At 38.3% G+C, this 13609-nt stretch overlaps 1 protein-coding gene across 1 annotated transcript in view; it reads right to left on the bottom strand.

Moving 5' to 3' along the window:
• sema3bl (sema domain, immunoglobulin domain (Ig), short basic domain, secreted, (semaphorin) 3bl) overlaps nt 1–13129 on the bottom strand; it is a 61831-nt gene extending 48702 nt beyond the window's left edge. Inside the window, exon 1 of the mRNA XM_022670989.2 lies at nt 12934–13129. Within this exon, the coding sequence (XP_022526710.2) occupies nt 12934–13027 (94 nt within the window). The 5' untranslated portion in view covers nt 13028–13129. The remainder of the gene's footprint in view (nt 1–12933) is intronic.
• Between the last annotated feature and the right edge of the window lie 480 nt (nt 13130–13609).

The following is a 13609-nucleotide window of genomic DNA, read 5'->3' as shown; positions in this document are numbered from 1 at the left end:
ATTTGAAAAATCTCCTTCATCTGCTGACTTACTACAGACAGTAGGTATAGATCCCTCCCTCAGAAGAAGTCTACTGGCTAGTCCTGCTGTGTACTGTCTGAGGTTCTCAAAACTCATTATTTGAAAAATCTCCTTCATCTGCTGACTTGCTACAGACAGTAGGTATAGATCCCTCCCTTAGAAGAAGTCTGCTGGCTAGTCCTGCTGTGTTCTGTCAGAGGTTCTCAACCAGCAGACCAAAATGACCAGCATTTCTTCAACTGATCTAGTGGGTGGGGCTCTGGTGGAGGTTCTATGCAGGTTCCTTACTGTGACATCACAATATGGGAGGGGCCAAATGGCTTATAGAAGCATAAGTGTTTATAGGAGCAGCTGAGAAATGTAAAAAGTAAGTGGTGACAGATATGACTACAGTGGTATGGTGTAATGTGCTCTGTGGGAAACTCTGTTGGACATGAAGTGGACCGTGTTCACAGCTCACGTCCAATGCCTTTAGACACCACGTCTGGGACACATTATACCCACCCAGTGGGTGATCTCTATCAGGTCCTGTAGCCCTGTAGCTCTGGGCTGTTCCTGTCAGCAGCTCAGAGGTGGAACTAATTGATTGCAGTCGGCACCATGGAGGACTGGAGGACTGCTTACGGTGTCGAGCAGCGACGCAAAACGGCATGAAATGTCATCCTGCTTCACTAAAACCCACTTATACACACACACTATACACACTATACACACACACACTACACACACACACTGTCAAATTCACTCGCTCAGGTAGCAGAGTTAACGTAAAGTGGCGCAAACACATTTCACACTTCTGTTACACTCAGACTCACAATCTTGACTTACATTCACTCTGACTGCAAACACACACACAAACACAAACACACACAAACCCACACACACACACACTCAGTTTCCCCGCCGCAGCATGAAAAACACACTACCTGCGGCCGCAACGCCGCTATCCCCATGGTGCGATTTCCCCCACCACCCTCCCTCCTCCCTGTGGCATTAGTAACTTTTCTTTCTAAACTAACGCTACTAAACTCTTACCTCAGACTTGGTGATTTGGTGCTTGGGCAGTTTCACCATGTCAAAGCCCCGTAGGCCTTTCTATATCATAAAATCCGGTGCAAACGGCACCGCTTTGACCGGTGTTCTGTCGAGTTGTGCTACCTTGTCAAGCCGTGCTTGCTAATATTTATTCATAACGCAGAATCAACCGGAGATCCGATTTAAACCTATAGTTACTTACACAAGATAGCTAATGCTAACTAGCTCTGTAAACAGGGTAAACTACCTTAGCTATAGCTCTAAACGCTGTAGTCCAGGTTCAGTCCCGCCTGTGGCTGTCCTGAGCCGAGGTAGGCGAGGCCATGAAGTCACTGGTTGACGTCAACACCCTAAAGTCTCGTTTTTCTGAGTATTTTCTTTTACTAGCTACTGCAGACAATGGAGGCTGAGAAATAATTTCATATGCAGCATCGAAAACAACTCAGAAAGACCTATAGTATTATAGCTGGAATTCACTACAGGAAACCCTAAAGCTCAGCTCGCTGGTGTCACTAATTCATTTTAAACTCCTAGTTTCTAACCACCTTCAGACAGCCTATAACTGTTTTAGTTGATTTTTTCTTTTACCTTATTATTTATTTAATAATTTTGTTTTTTTTTATTTATCTAATTTTATGTTTTACCTTTTAGCCCTTTTATTTTATTTATTTTACTAATTTCATCTTTTTATTTGTTTTGTTACTGCTTTTACTTTTGACCTTTACGTTTTTATTTTATTTTATTTTACTTCATTTATTTTCTTCCTCTTATGTTCTCTTAATATATATATATATTTTTTACTTATTATTATTAATTATTTTAGTTCCATCATTTACATTTTTATAATTGTGGTTATTTTAGTCCTTTATTTTTTTATGTTTTATTACTATTATTTTTTTTCTGTGCTTAAATGTTATTATTCTAAGTATTTATCTTTTTGTTTTATTGCTCTACATTTTAGCCTGTTTGCATTACCTTTTATTTAGAATTATTTTATTTTTCCTTAACTAAATCTTACATTGTTTGCTTGTTTTTATAATTTAACCTTAATTCTCAATCCCTGTTTCTTTATGTAAGCTCAGCTACATTGAAAATGAGGGTTTACCCTCAATGTATTTACCGAGTGAAAATAAAGGTTGATTGATTGATACAAAGAACAAGAACAAGAGGATTTTAGCAGAATGACACCTTTAAGAAAAAACGAAGGTCAGTCGATCTGAAAAGAAGAATTTTAAGAACTTTGAAAGTATCCTCAAGTGCAAAAACGTAATGACGATGAATCTGGCACTTATCAGGACTGTTTAACACTTTTAAGTTAGTACATGATTCCTTATGTGTTTCTTCATGGTCTGGATGACTATAAAATAAGAAAATAAAGACACTTAATGAGAAGGTGTGTCCAAACTTTTGACTGGTACTTTATATAAAACAATCTTAAGGAAGTTTTAGGGTTAAAATCACTCAAAACACTCTATTTCCATTCTTTAGTCACATACTTTCTTCACCTCTCTTTATAATCACTTCCTTGCTTTTGTGGAAATTGCAAACTACTGAATAGAGACTAACTGTGTCATTACTCACACACACACACACACACACACACACACACACACACACACTCACACACCATATGGGGTGGGAGGGCGAGCAAATAAACCATTGAAAAGCTCAGACATCAGGGAGCCTGAGAGGAAGGAGGGAGAATTTTATAAAATAAAAAGAGAGAAAAAAATTATTCTGCCTTTCCACCTCTCCAGAAACAGACAGACGGCAAACACACACACACACACACATACACACACACACAATCAAACACACACACACACACACTCAGAGCTGTAATCTAACTGACAACTGGTTAATGTATTCTTTAAGCTTCAGGACTCTTGGCTCCGTTCCTGTGTTTGTCGTTTAACATGACAATCCCTCCATCCCTTCACCTCCATTCATCCCTCATTCATCACTCCAGCTCTGTGTCACTCTTCTCCAACTGCTCTCACTTCTTTCACTCCACCTCTACTTTCACTTTTCTCTTTCACAAACTGTCCTGAATTAGCCCCCTTCTGTTTTTAACTCGCGTCAGAGAGTGTGTGTGTGTGTGTGTGTGTGAGAGTGTGTGTGTGTGTGTGTGTGTGTGTGTGTGTGTGTGTGTGCACGTCATTCTGATGTGGTGGTCCCACAGCAGCCATCAGCTTAAAGGTTAAAAAATCAAATTATAGCTTTACTGAGCAGCTGCAGATCTGGACTTTTTCACTGTATAGGTGTGTGTGTGTGTATAACTGTAGGTGTGTGTGTGTGTGTGTGTGTGTGTGTGTGTGTGTGTATTCTTTTTTTATGTATTTTAGCTGGAATGATTGTGAGCTGAGGTAATACTGTGCAGGTACTGACCACAGCAGTTACGGCATGAAGGCCATGGAACATCATTAGCCTCTAATTTCCAGGTTGGGTACGTTTACACAGCAGGGAAAAGTGATCTAAATTCAATCGTTTTCACTGCAGTTACCTTGAAAAAGTAATCTGATTTCTGATTACTGATTAAGTAACTGATAAGTAACTTAGTTATGAACGAGGGACCATGGTCATGAAGCTTGCCATCAGCTGCCGGAGCCCCGAGAGAGCACAGTTGTTCTTGCTCTCTCTCTGGGTGGGTACAGTACAGTAGATGGCGCTCTTCTCTTTCCCCTCATCACTCCTAGGGTGATGTGGATCAGCACAAGGCTGCGTCTGTGAGCTGATGTATAAGAACCGAGTCGCTGTGCTTTCCTCCGAGCGTTAGCGCTGTGATGCTACTCGACAATGCTACAGCATCAGCAGCAGTTCAAAAAGTGGCGGAGTCTGACTTCACATGTGTCAGAGATATGGGGGATATACAGCTATACAGAGTAGCAGCTGAATAGATGGAACAATTAGCCTAGCTAAATTGGAAGAAAATGGGGAAAAGATGGGGAAAATATTCTAAAATACTGTGATTCTAAATTTGGTCCTTTAGACCATGATTTTCATCTTCTACTTTGGATCAGATCAAAATTTTTGAGCTGCTCCTGATGCAGCATTGCCGAGTAGCATCACTGCGCTAACGCTCGGAGGAAAGCGCAGCAACTCGGTTCTGATACATCAGCTCACAGGCGCAGCCTTGTGCTGATCCACATCACCGAGTGATGAGGGGAAAGAAAGAGCGCCATCTACTGTACTGTACCCACCCAGAGAGAGAGTAAGACCAACTGTGCTCTCTTAGGACTCTGGCAACTGATGGCAAGCTGCATGACCGGGATTCAAACCAGCGCTTTAGACCGCTGGATCACTCAGTGCCCTTCAATAATATATTCTACATGTGTTCTATTTGTACTTTACAGGAAATCACGAATGCAGCTGCCAGCACTGAAGTGTTGGTGTTTTTTGGCTCTTTTTGTCCTGCCTGTTCCTGTACGCTGCTTTCTCTGAATTAAATTACTAAATACAATAAACAGTTTTCTGTCAAATCATCCTGCCTCACTGGATGTGAAGGTGCTCCATTCATATAACCTTGGATCCACAATGCTTAATTTAATCAGGTTTCTGGGAGTAAGCTCCAATTAGGCCTTTGCTTTAACTCTTTTATTCCAACACTATTTCTTATTTCCTCTGCAAGACTGAACATTCATTTTTCTCTCTTTTATCATCTATCCTTGCTGGTATGGGGGCGTGTCAGAAAACTTTTGCGATGCAGCATTTATGCAGAAAAGTACATATTTTGAGGTCTTAGAGTAACATTTTTCAACAAAACAATGCTAAACCACATGCAAAAATTCCATAATGATGAAATTCTTATATCTCAAGATGTGCTTTCAGGAAGAATGGGACAAATTTGTTTGTAATTTGTAACTTTTAAGTGTTGTGAGAAGAAAACTTGAGTAGTTAACCTTATTCATAGGGCCTTATCTTACAACCTGCCCAAGGTGCATCGTGATGCTTATTACTATCTTACTCCCCACCAACAGTCTGTTTTAATACCTTCCTCCTGCCTGGTTTAAACAGCAGCAGATCTTCTGAATATATCTACACTGATGGGCGTGGTGTTCTGGAAATGAGGTGTGTTCAGGTACATTTCTGGAGTTTTGCTTGTTTATCTTGGTAACAGAAAACACAGGAGCTCCACTGACTGAATACAACCAAGACAGACGCCAAAAGTCAGACGTTCATTGCTATCTCGGCAACACAGGCGCGCTGAGCCGATCGTACACCCCCACTTATTACACACACATGAACACACAGCAGTGCACAAACCCAACTTTTACATCAACAATAAACAGAATGAACGAGTGTAAATGAGAAGCTCAGTTTCCTCTGCTGAGAAGCGTTTGTTGGACACGTCCAGGTAGCTGCGCCGTTAAAATAGCAATACCCTGGGTTCTCAAAGTCAGAGCTCACCTGACTTTTGCGGCAAATGAGTCACTTATTGAGAATCAGTACATGTGCATTTTAAGCATTCAGAGCCTTGCAAGGTGTACTTTTCCTGTTGTTACGATAGCAAAGATACCCTGACACACCTTAAATCAAGCTGCACAGTGCACAGTTGATGGTAGTAAGTGAATTATATTGCGGGATATGGACTTTTTTACATGTTTATCAGTGTGAGTAGAGTTGTAAAGTGGGACAAAGAAAATGAGACTGCTCAGGTCCAGCCAATAGACCACTGTTCGTCCAGATGTGACCCTCTGAGAACGGTGTGCACGCTTGTAAGTGTGTGTGTGTGTGTGTGTGTGTGTGATCGAGTGCAGGGCTTGTGCACTAACTGGAGTAGCAGTGAGAGAAAGCTCTGGAGGAAATAGACACAACACAGCATTGTTCAGTCCACACAGCACCAGAACCCAGCAACTCCCTCAGGCCTAATCTAAACACTACTTACTGCTGGGAGTGTGTGTGTGTGTGTGTGTGTGTGTGTGGTTGTGTGTGTGATCAGGTTCTACTGTACATTCCAAGTCCACTTCATGCTATATATGCAGTAGTGTTGTTAAAAGTGTTGTGAACTCTTTTGAATTTTCTATATTTCTGCTTTGAGCTAAAACATCATTTTCAATGAGAAGGTTGAATCCAGAATCGCTTCTCTTGGTTCACATGGACAATTCTATCCAGATGCTGCCAGTCACCATCATTATCCCCATAGCTGTAGTATCTATCTGGGTAATAAATCAGATTAAACTGCACCTGAACAGCTGTTTACCTCAAATATGAGGAAAATATTTAAAACTCCCAAAATTACAAAATGAAAACCCAAAAAAAAAAATAAGAAAATGATCCAATATTTAATATCTGTTAGAGGTAAAAGTAAGTGAACTATTAGCATGGTTCATACACTTTTTAACCAATACATTTAAATGATTTTTTCATGACTTTTCCATGCCTTCAAGGCACATTTTCATGGCCATACAGTTAAAAAAAATCAGTGCAGACATGGACAATAAAACCAAAAATCAACTAAAACTATAAATAAAATTGATTATAGTAGGCCTGAAGTTTTGTTAGCTTAAAATAGATTTTCTCCATTGATAAACTGAAACACAAAGATTTGAAAACAAAATTTCCATGATTTTTCCAAAACTTTCTGGGTATTTATTATTTTTTTTCCAAAACTTATCCAGGCCTGTAAATTGCTATTTTCAAAAAATGACTTTTCCAGGTTTCTCATGACCGTATGACCCCTGTATTAGGATTATTAGATCATTCAAAATTAGCTATCAATTAGGGGTGTGCAATATCATATCGTATGTGATAATATCGCCCACATTTTTAAATATCGTGAACGATATTATACCCTGAAATATGGTGTCATATCACTGACCCCTAATTATCACATCAGGGTACAAATTTTAGCTGTTTTTAGTAAAAGAAAAAAATCACACTTCTCATTTCCTATTGTATATCTGCTAGATACAGATTATATCTGTGCAGTTTCACTTATTTTACTTTAATCCTGGATATATGGAGATATTTGGAGAGCATTATTATTATTACCACGACATTCTGGATCATTGACTGATTCTGTTACAAATCTGATAAAATTCTTGTATTTTTTAATATCTCAGTTAGGGGTGTGCCTTATCATATCATATGCAGTAGTGTATTTTTGAAATATTTTTGTCATTTCTGAAATAAGTGTTTTGTCATATCGCCAAAAATATTGTTGTCGCGAAAATACCATGAAATATCGTGATATTATTTTAGGGCCATATCGCCCACCCCTACTATCAATTATGTATTAGCGATCTTCACAGCACATGTTAGTGGAAGTGTATCACAGTATGTTTTACTAAACCGAAGTTTTCCTGTAACTTAGCTATAGCTGTTTAGTATGGAGCTGATGTGCAGGGCTAATCTGCAGTTAGCGTATGTAAGGTTTAGCTGCAGGTATTGATTAATAAATAAATTCTAACCTTATATTTTTGTGTCATCATCGTCTACATTTATGTTAAAATCTATTTGATAGAGATATTTTGAATGCAAAAAAAATTACAGGGTTCACAAACTTTCAAACAAACACTCAATTTGTTGTAGCATTAAAGAGTTCACATAGAGTATAAGCTCATGCACCTGTGTGTGTGTGTAAGTGTGTGTGTGTGTGTGTGTGTGTTCCCTGCCAAAGCCCTAGTGCTGAAACTCATTTCCTCTTGGACAGTCCCGCCATCCTAGCTGTACCTGGAACTGACGCACTGTGGGCAGACCTGGCACTCCTCCATTACAGCATTTTTTTGCTGCTGACGCACAGAAACCCTCTTATACAGAGTTTCAATGTCACTTGTCTTTGTTCACATGGACAATTCTAGCCAGATGCTACCGGTCATCATCATTAACGTTATTCAGAACGTTTAAGAAACTGGGCTTTAACGAACTCAAAAAACTGTAATAACTGTAGTAATTATTATCTGGGTAATAAATCAGGTTAAACTGCACCTGAACAGCCATTTAGCTCCTCAAACATGAGGCGAATATTTGAAAGTCCTGTTAGATCAAGGTCAATTAAGTTTAAATTCTACAAACTACAGACAAAATTTTCCCAAATTCCAAATAAAAATAGAGCATTTAGAGCATTTATTTGCAGAAAATGAGAAATGGCTGAAATAACAAAAAAGATGAAGAGCTTTCAGACCTCAAATAATGCAAAGAAAACAAGTTCATATTCATAAAGTTTTAAGAGTTCAGAAATAATCAATATTTGGTGGAATAACCCTGGTTTTTAATCACAGTTTTTTTCATCCATCTCGGCATCATACATGTTCTCCTCCACCAGTCTTACACACTGCTTTTGGATAACTTTATGCTGCTTTACTCCTGGTGCAAAAATTCAAGCAGTTCAGTTTGGTGGTTTGATGGTTTGTGATCATCCATCTTCCTCTTGACTATATTTTAGAGGTTTTCAATTTGGTAAAATCAAAGAAACTCATCATTTTTAAGTGCTCTCTTATTTTGGGTGTAAGGATGTAAGTTAAAACACCCTCACAGTGAATGTACAGATGTTGGTGTGCAGTTTCTCACACATTATTCCAGTAACTCAAATTTTTCCTATTTAATGTTTGCGCCAAAGCAATTCTAAAAAAACTGTAATTGCTATATATTATGGTAGTTAAGTTATCTAGGCTAATTGTTATTTTCTTGGCCCCTGGCCCGTGCTGGGCTTGTAATAACAGTGTTAGTGTGAGCTTCTGACAGTGAGTGAGTGAGCGTTTGTGGCGTTATCAGTAAGCAGGCAGGTCAGGGTGTAGGTCAGCAATCTGTCAGATTTAGCGCTTTCAGGAAAATGCACATTTCAAGAAGCTGGACGTTCTGCTGGACTGGAGTTAAAACCCAAGCCATTCTTTATCAGAGGGGGTTTAATAGAGGGGCTTAATCACACACAAACACACTGAACACCACTTATTCCCAGCATTAACACACACACACACACACACACACTGTCTGCCACTTTTCGAACATATCAGTGAGTAATCCAGCTAGCAAAAACAGTTAGCTTTGAGAGTTAGCCATTAGCCAGCTTCATATTTCATTGTACAGAACATTGTTACTGAATACTGAAGGCATACATACTACAAAGGAACACATAATGAATCATGTTTTAAACGTGTTTAAAAGTGATGAGAGCCTGATGACTGCCAGTTTCATACTAACAATTTTGATGGTTTTTGTGGTGACTGCACTTGAGGATACTTTCAAAGTACTTGAAACTCTTCTTTTCAGATTGACTGACCTTCATTTTTTCTTAAGTATTTAGGAAAAAAAATATTTATTTATTTAGTTGAGTAGTTGTTGCTTCTCATAACCTGGATTAGAACATTACTCAAATATTCACTATTCACTGTATACCTGTAACTCTACCTCTTCACTACTTTACTTTAACTGATGCTCTCAAACACTTTATTAAGAGACAAGAAATTCAAGTAATTAACTCTTGATGAGTTCAGCACAGCTGTTAACTGAAAGCCTGAATTCCAAGTGACTCTACCTCATAAAACTGACTGAGAAAATAAAGCCAAAATATATACAAATATAAAATATAACATATAAAACATATTCTGGGATGTTCCCTATGTTTTTCTCTGTATAGTTTGGATGAGCTTCGTATTAATCCACAATGCAGAACATTTTAAAATAATAAAAAAACACTTAACAAAAAAATGAAAGATTTTTTTAAATCAAAATATGGTCCAATTGAATACTGTTAGTATTGGCTAACTTACAATCTCCTAAAAATAACATTTGGTATGTGTAACTTTCAATTCACTGTATTCAAGCTGAGCACAAAGGGCAGAACACCGACCAAATTTAGGAAATATATAATCATCAATTTCGGCCATAATGTCAAGTGAATTGTGCAAATGTGCAATGTCCCTTTCAATACTATAAAACACAATATATATATATATATAAAATATAATGTTTATCACATAACATAAGACAGTTTAAATGTACATACAGATGATTACATTCAAAGTTGTGAGGACCACACAAAACATCCTTAAAAAAACGAACAATTACAACACACTACTATCCTTGCGGGGACATCTGGTTCTCACAAATATAGAAAAACCCAATTCCACATATACACACACCAACATGTTTACAGTATGCCACCACTATGGGGGATAGAAAACATGCCGGACATCAGAATCTGTAATCACTGCTATTAGTTCTGCGTCCAAATTGCCCGGTCCTCAGCTCTGATTGGGGTCCCCACTGCGTCTCTCAGGGACAGCTGATAAAGATGTATGTATGAGGGTGATGTCATCTGATCGTTACTGTAATTAGCCTAGCATCTGCAGATGTCCTACCAGTTATTAACTGAGTACTGAAGTTAAATACTAAAATCAGCGCTACTTCAAATAGAGACTAGGGCTGGAGGATATGCCAAAACGTATATCAGGATTAGATCTGGTTGATAAATCGATTTTATTGATTGATTTGGGTTTTTTCAACTTTGTGCCAAATGAAAAGAATAGGGCACGGTGGAAGGGCTGCACGATATTGGAAAAAAATTAACATTGCAATGTTTTTTTTTTTCAACAATATATATCATGATATTAAACAATGCAGGACCCGTGACGTCACCACCCCCGCCCCCACCAGCGCACTGACTCGCATCAGAGATCCGGACCAACCGAGAGTCAGTGCTTTAGAGTCAGCCGAGCACTCAAAACACGAGGAAAACAGCAAAACAACAGTAATCGGCCCTTTAATCAGGCATTTAAATGGCTTTTTAAAAGGTAAATAAGAGCATTTTTCTGCAATTAAAAGCGTGAATTCTTGGACTGAGGTGCACAGCTTTCCACACATGCTCACGTTTACAAGCACGTGCCCAACCGTGTGGATGGAGGCCATGCGGTTATAACCTCAAGGTATACCTCAAGTTTTCACCCGCTCAGGGTATAATATTGTTCACAATATTTAAAAATGTTGCCAAAATTATTGCATACCATATGATAAGGCACACCCCTTGTAAATATATAATTGTACAGCCTAAGTGATGACATGCACACAAAATACAAATACAAATGCTATTTATGTCCTTAATGGCTTTATTTTTTCTCCTCAACTTGTAAATATATAATTGTACAGCCTAAGTGATGACATGCACACAAAATACAAATGCTATTTATGTCCTTAATGGCTTTATTTTTTCTCCTTACATTACTTTTACTTTTATGCTTTAAGTTGTTTTAATACCAGTACTTTTACTCTTTTACTTTTCTATGCTTCTCATGAGTACTGAATTTTAATATATTTGACACCTCTGTCTATTTCCCACCCGTATTCAAACACCACTACTGGGGCTCTGATCTACCAACCAATCACAGCGTAAGGGGCGGGGTTTTCCGGAAAACAGGTGCGGAAAAAAATACTCGTGCCGTCTCGCGCGCCTGCGCTTCGTTAAAGGCAGCACTCGCCGGCACGAGCGGTCACTCACGCGCAGACTTTAAACTAAACCGGTACAAAACTAAACTAAAACGTGATAATTGTATCAATTATTTACTGACTTTAGTGAAAGCAGAACTATATGGAATATTTTAGACAATTTGGCGCGAATTATGTAGAAACAAATAAACCGAAACCTTTACTTTTACGTTTGTTTTGTTTAATAGCATCTATATTGCAATATTTAATTTTTGAAGTTGAGTAAAATAAACACGTTTACGGCTCAGTTTTTTCATTACATTTTAACTTTACATTTTAACCATCATCTTCTACTAAAACAAACCCAAGCAGCTCTGTATAATATTATGCATTCATAATATAGAATAATCATTTATTAAAGTCTAACTATATAGTGAATTATAGTGAAGCGTTCAGATCATAACAGATCAAACCTAATAATTCTTAAAATTTCCTTCGGGATCAATAAAGTGCCCCATTTTCTCTCTTTATCTATGGATCTATCTGTCTACCTGTATGTCTGTCAGATTTTTATTATTCCATTGCAGACACAATTTCTTTGTCACGCAAAAAAAAAAAAAAAAAAAAAAACATGTATTAGTGTTTTTGCAGGTTTTGGCTTTTTGACCTCTTTTGAAACCAACATTTGTTCTTGTTCACAATTTCGTGAATAATAGAACATCGAAAATAACTTTGAAAAAAACAACCATTTACCCTGTGCATACATTTTTTTCTCCAGTAAAAGGTTTTTGGAGATTATAACAATGATTAACAGCGATGATACTATATAATGTATGTGTTAATACTAACGAGCCATTCCGTTATTTGTTGCTCTGCGTTATTTTGGCACCATCCAAGTTTCTCTTCTCCCTTTCGAGTGAGTATCGTAATTTCCCAGCGTTTTTTAACACACTGCGTTGGACTAGTGATTAAATAACGTTAATACTATTAAATAACATTAAAAATATGAATGCCGCAAAAGCAGATCAATCTGATAATCAGCTTAACAGCAGAACAATACCTCACCCTTCAGGTTCAACTCTAATTTAAACTTTATATACTTTATCAGAATTTTAACATAAATACATTTTAGATTATGTTTCTGTCCAATAAAAAACACAACAGTATCTTCAAAACAACGTCTTCACAGAAGAGAGATAAAACCTGCTTGACATTCAATGGAAATCAATAAGAAAATCGTTAATTTTAAGCAATTTTGGAGAATTTATATTGGTACGTTCAACAAAAAGTTTTGATAGAGTGTGTAAAATTATGTAGTAAATTAAAAATCAGCAAAAGTTGAGATAAGTTACTACATTGGATATTGTCTCTCTAGGGATTTTAGCTGAACCTTTCCCAAAATTAACCCAGAAGCGATTGAACGATTTGTCTATTAAACGATCATTTTTTTCTTCGCGAGCTCGCGCCGCTAATACCGAATAAATAAAGAAATAAAAATAATAAACACGTGAATTTTACCTTTATAAGAGATGCGCAGGCGCGGTATGTTAGTCTTGGTTGCTAAGGCCGTTGCCAGCGCGAGCGCCAGTAAGAAGTATCCCGAAGGTCCCATGTTTGTCCGGTAAGTTCACGCGCAGCTCAGGTTGCGCGACCGGGCTGCTGGAATGAACGTGCGTGCGCGCGGCGTTTCTCCACACTGTGCCTCTCTCCGCGCGCGCGCCTCTCTCTCTCTCTCTCTCTCTCTCTCTCTCTCTCTCTCTCTCTCTCAGAGCTCGTGTGAGCACGAGAGCGCCCCGCCCCTCTCGCGGAGTCACGGACCGAGCAGCACGCGACCGCGCAGCTCCAGACTACAGTTATACTAAAGGGGGGGGGGGGGGGGGGGGGGTGGGGGACACAATATTTGGACATTAGTAAGTTAAATTAGCCTCTCACTCTCTCTCTCTCTCTCTCTCTCTCTCTCTTTCTTTTTTCTCCCTTCTCTCTACCTCTCTCAATCGCTCTCATCATCACTTTCTATTTATCTCACTTCTTCACTTCTCTCTCTCTCTTTCTATTTCTATTTTTTTTATCTCACTCCCCCCTCTATTTCACTTCTCACTTTCTCTTTCTCTCTTCTTTCTCTTTCTTCTCTTTTTCTCTTTCACTACATTACATTACATTACATTACATTACACTACATACCTCTTTATCTCAC

This window comes from Astyanax mexicanus, chromosome 12 (genome assembly GCF_023375975.1).
Source record: "Astyanax mexicanus isolate ESR-SI-001 chromosome 12, AstMex3_surface, whole genome shotgun sequence".
In the NCBI taxonomy this organism is placed as follows: domain Eukaryota; kingdom Metazoa; phylum Chordata; class Actinopteri; order Characiformes; family Acestrorhamphidae; genus Astyanax; species Astyanax mexicanus.
Note: the sequence above shows the minus strand (reverse complement) of the source record. Positions and strands in the feature narration are given on the sequence as shown.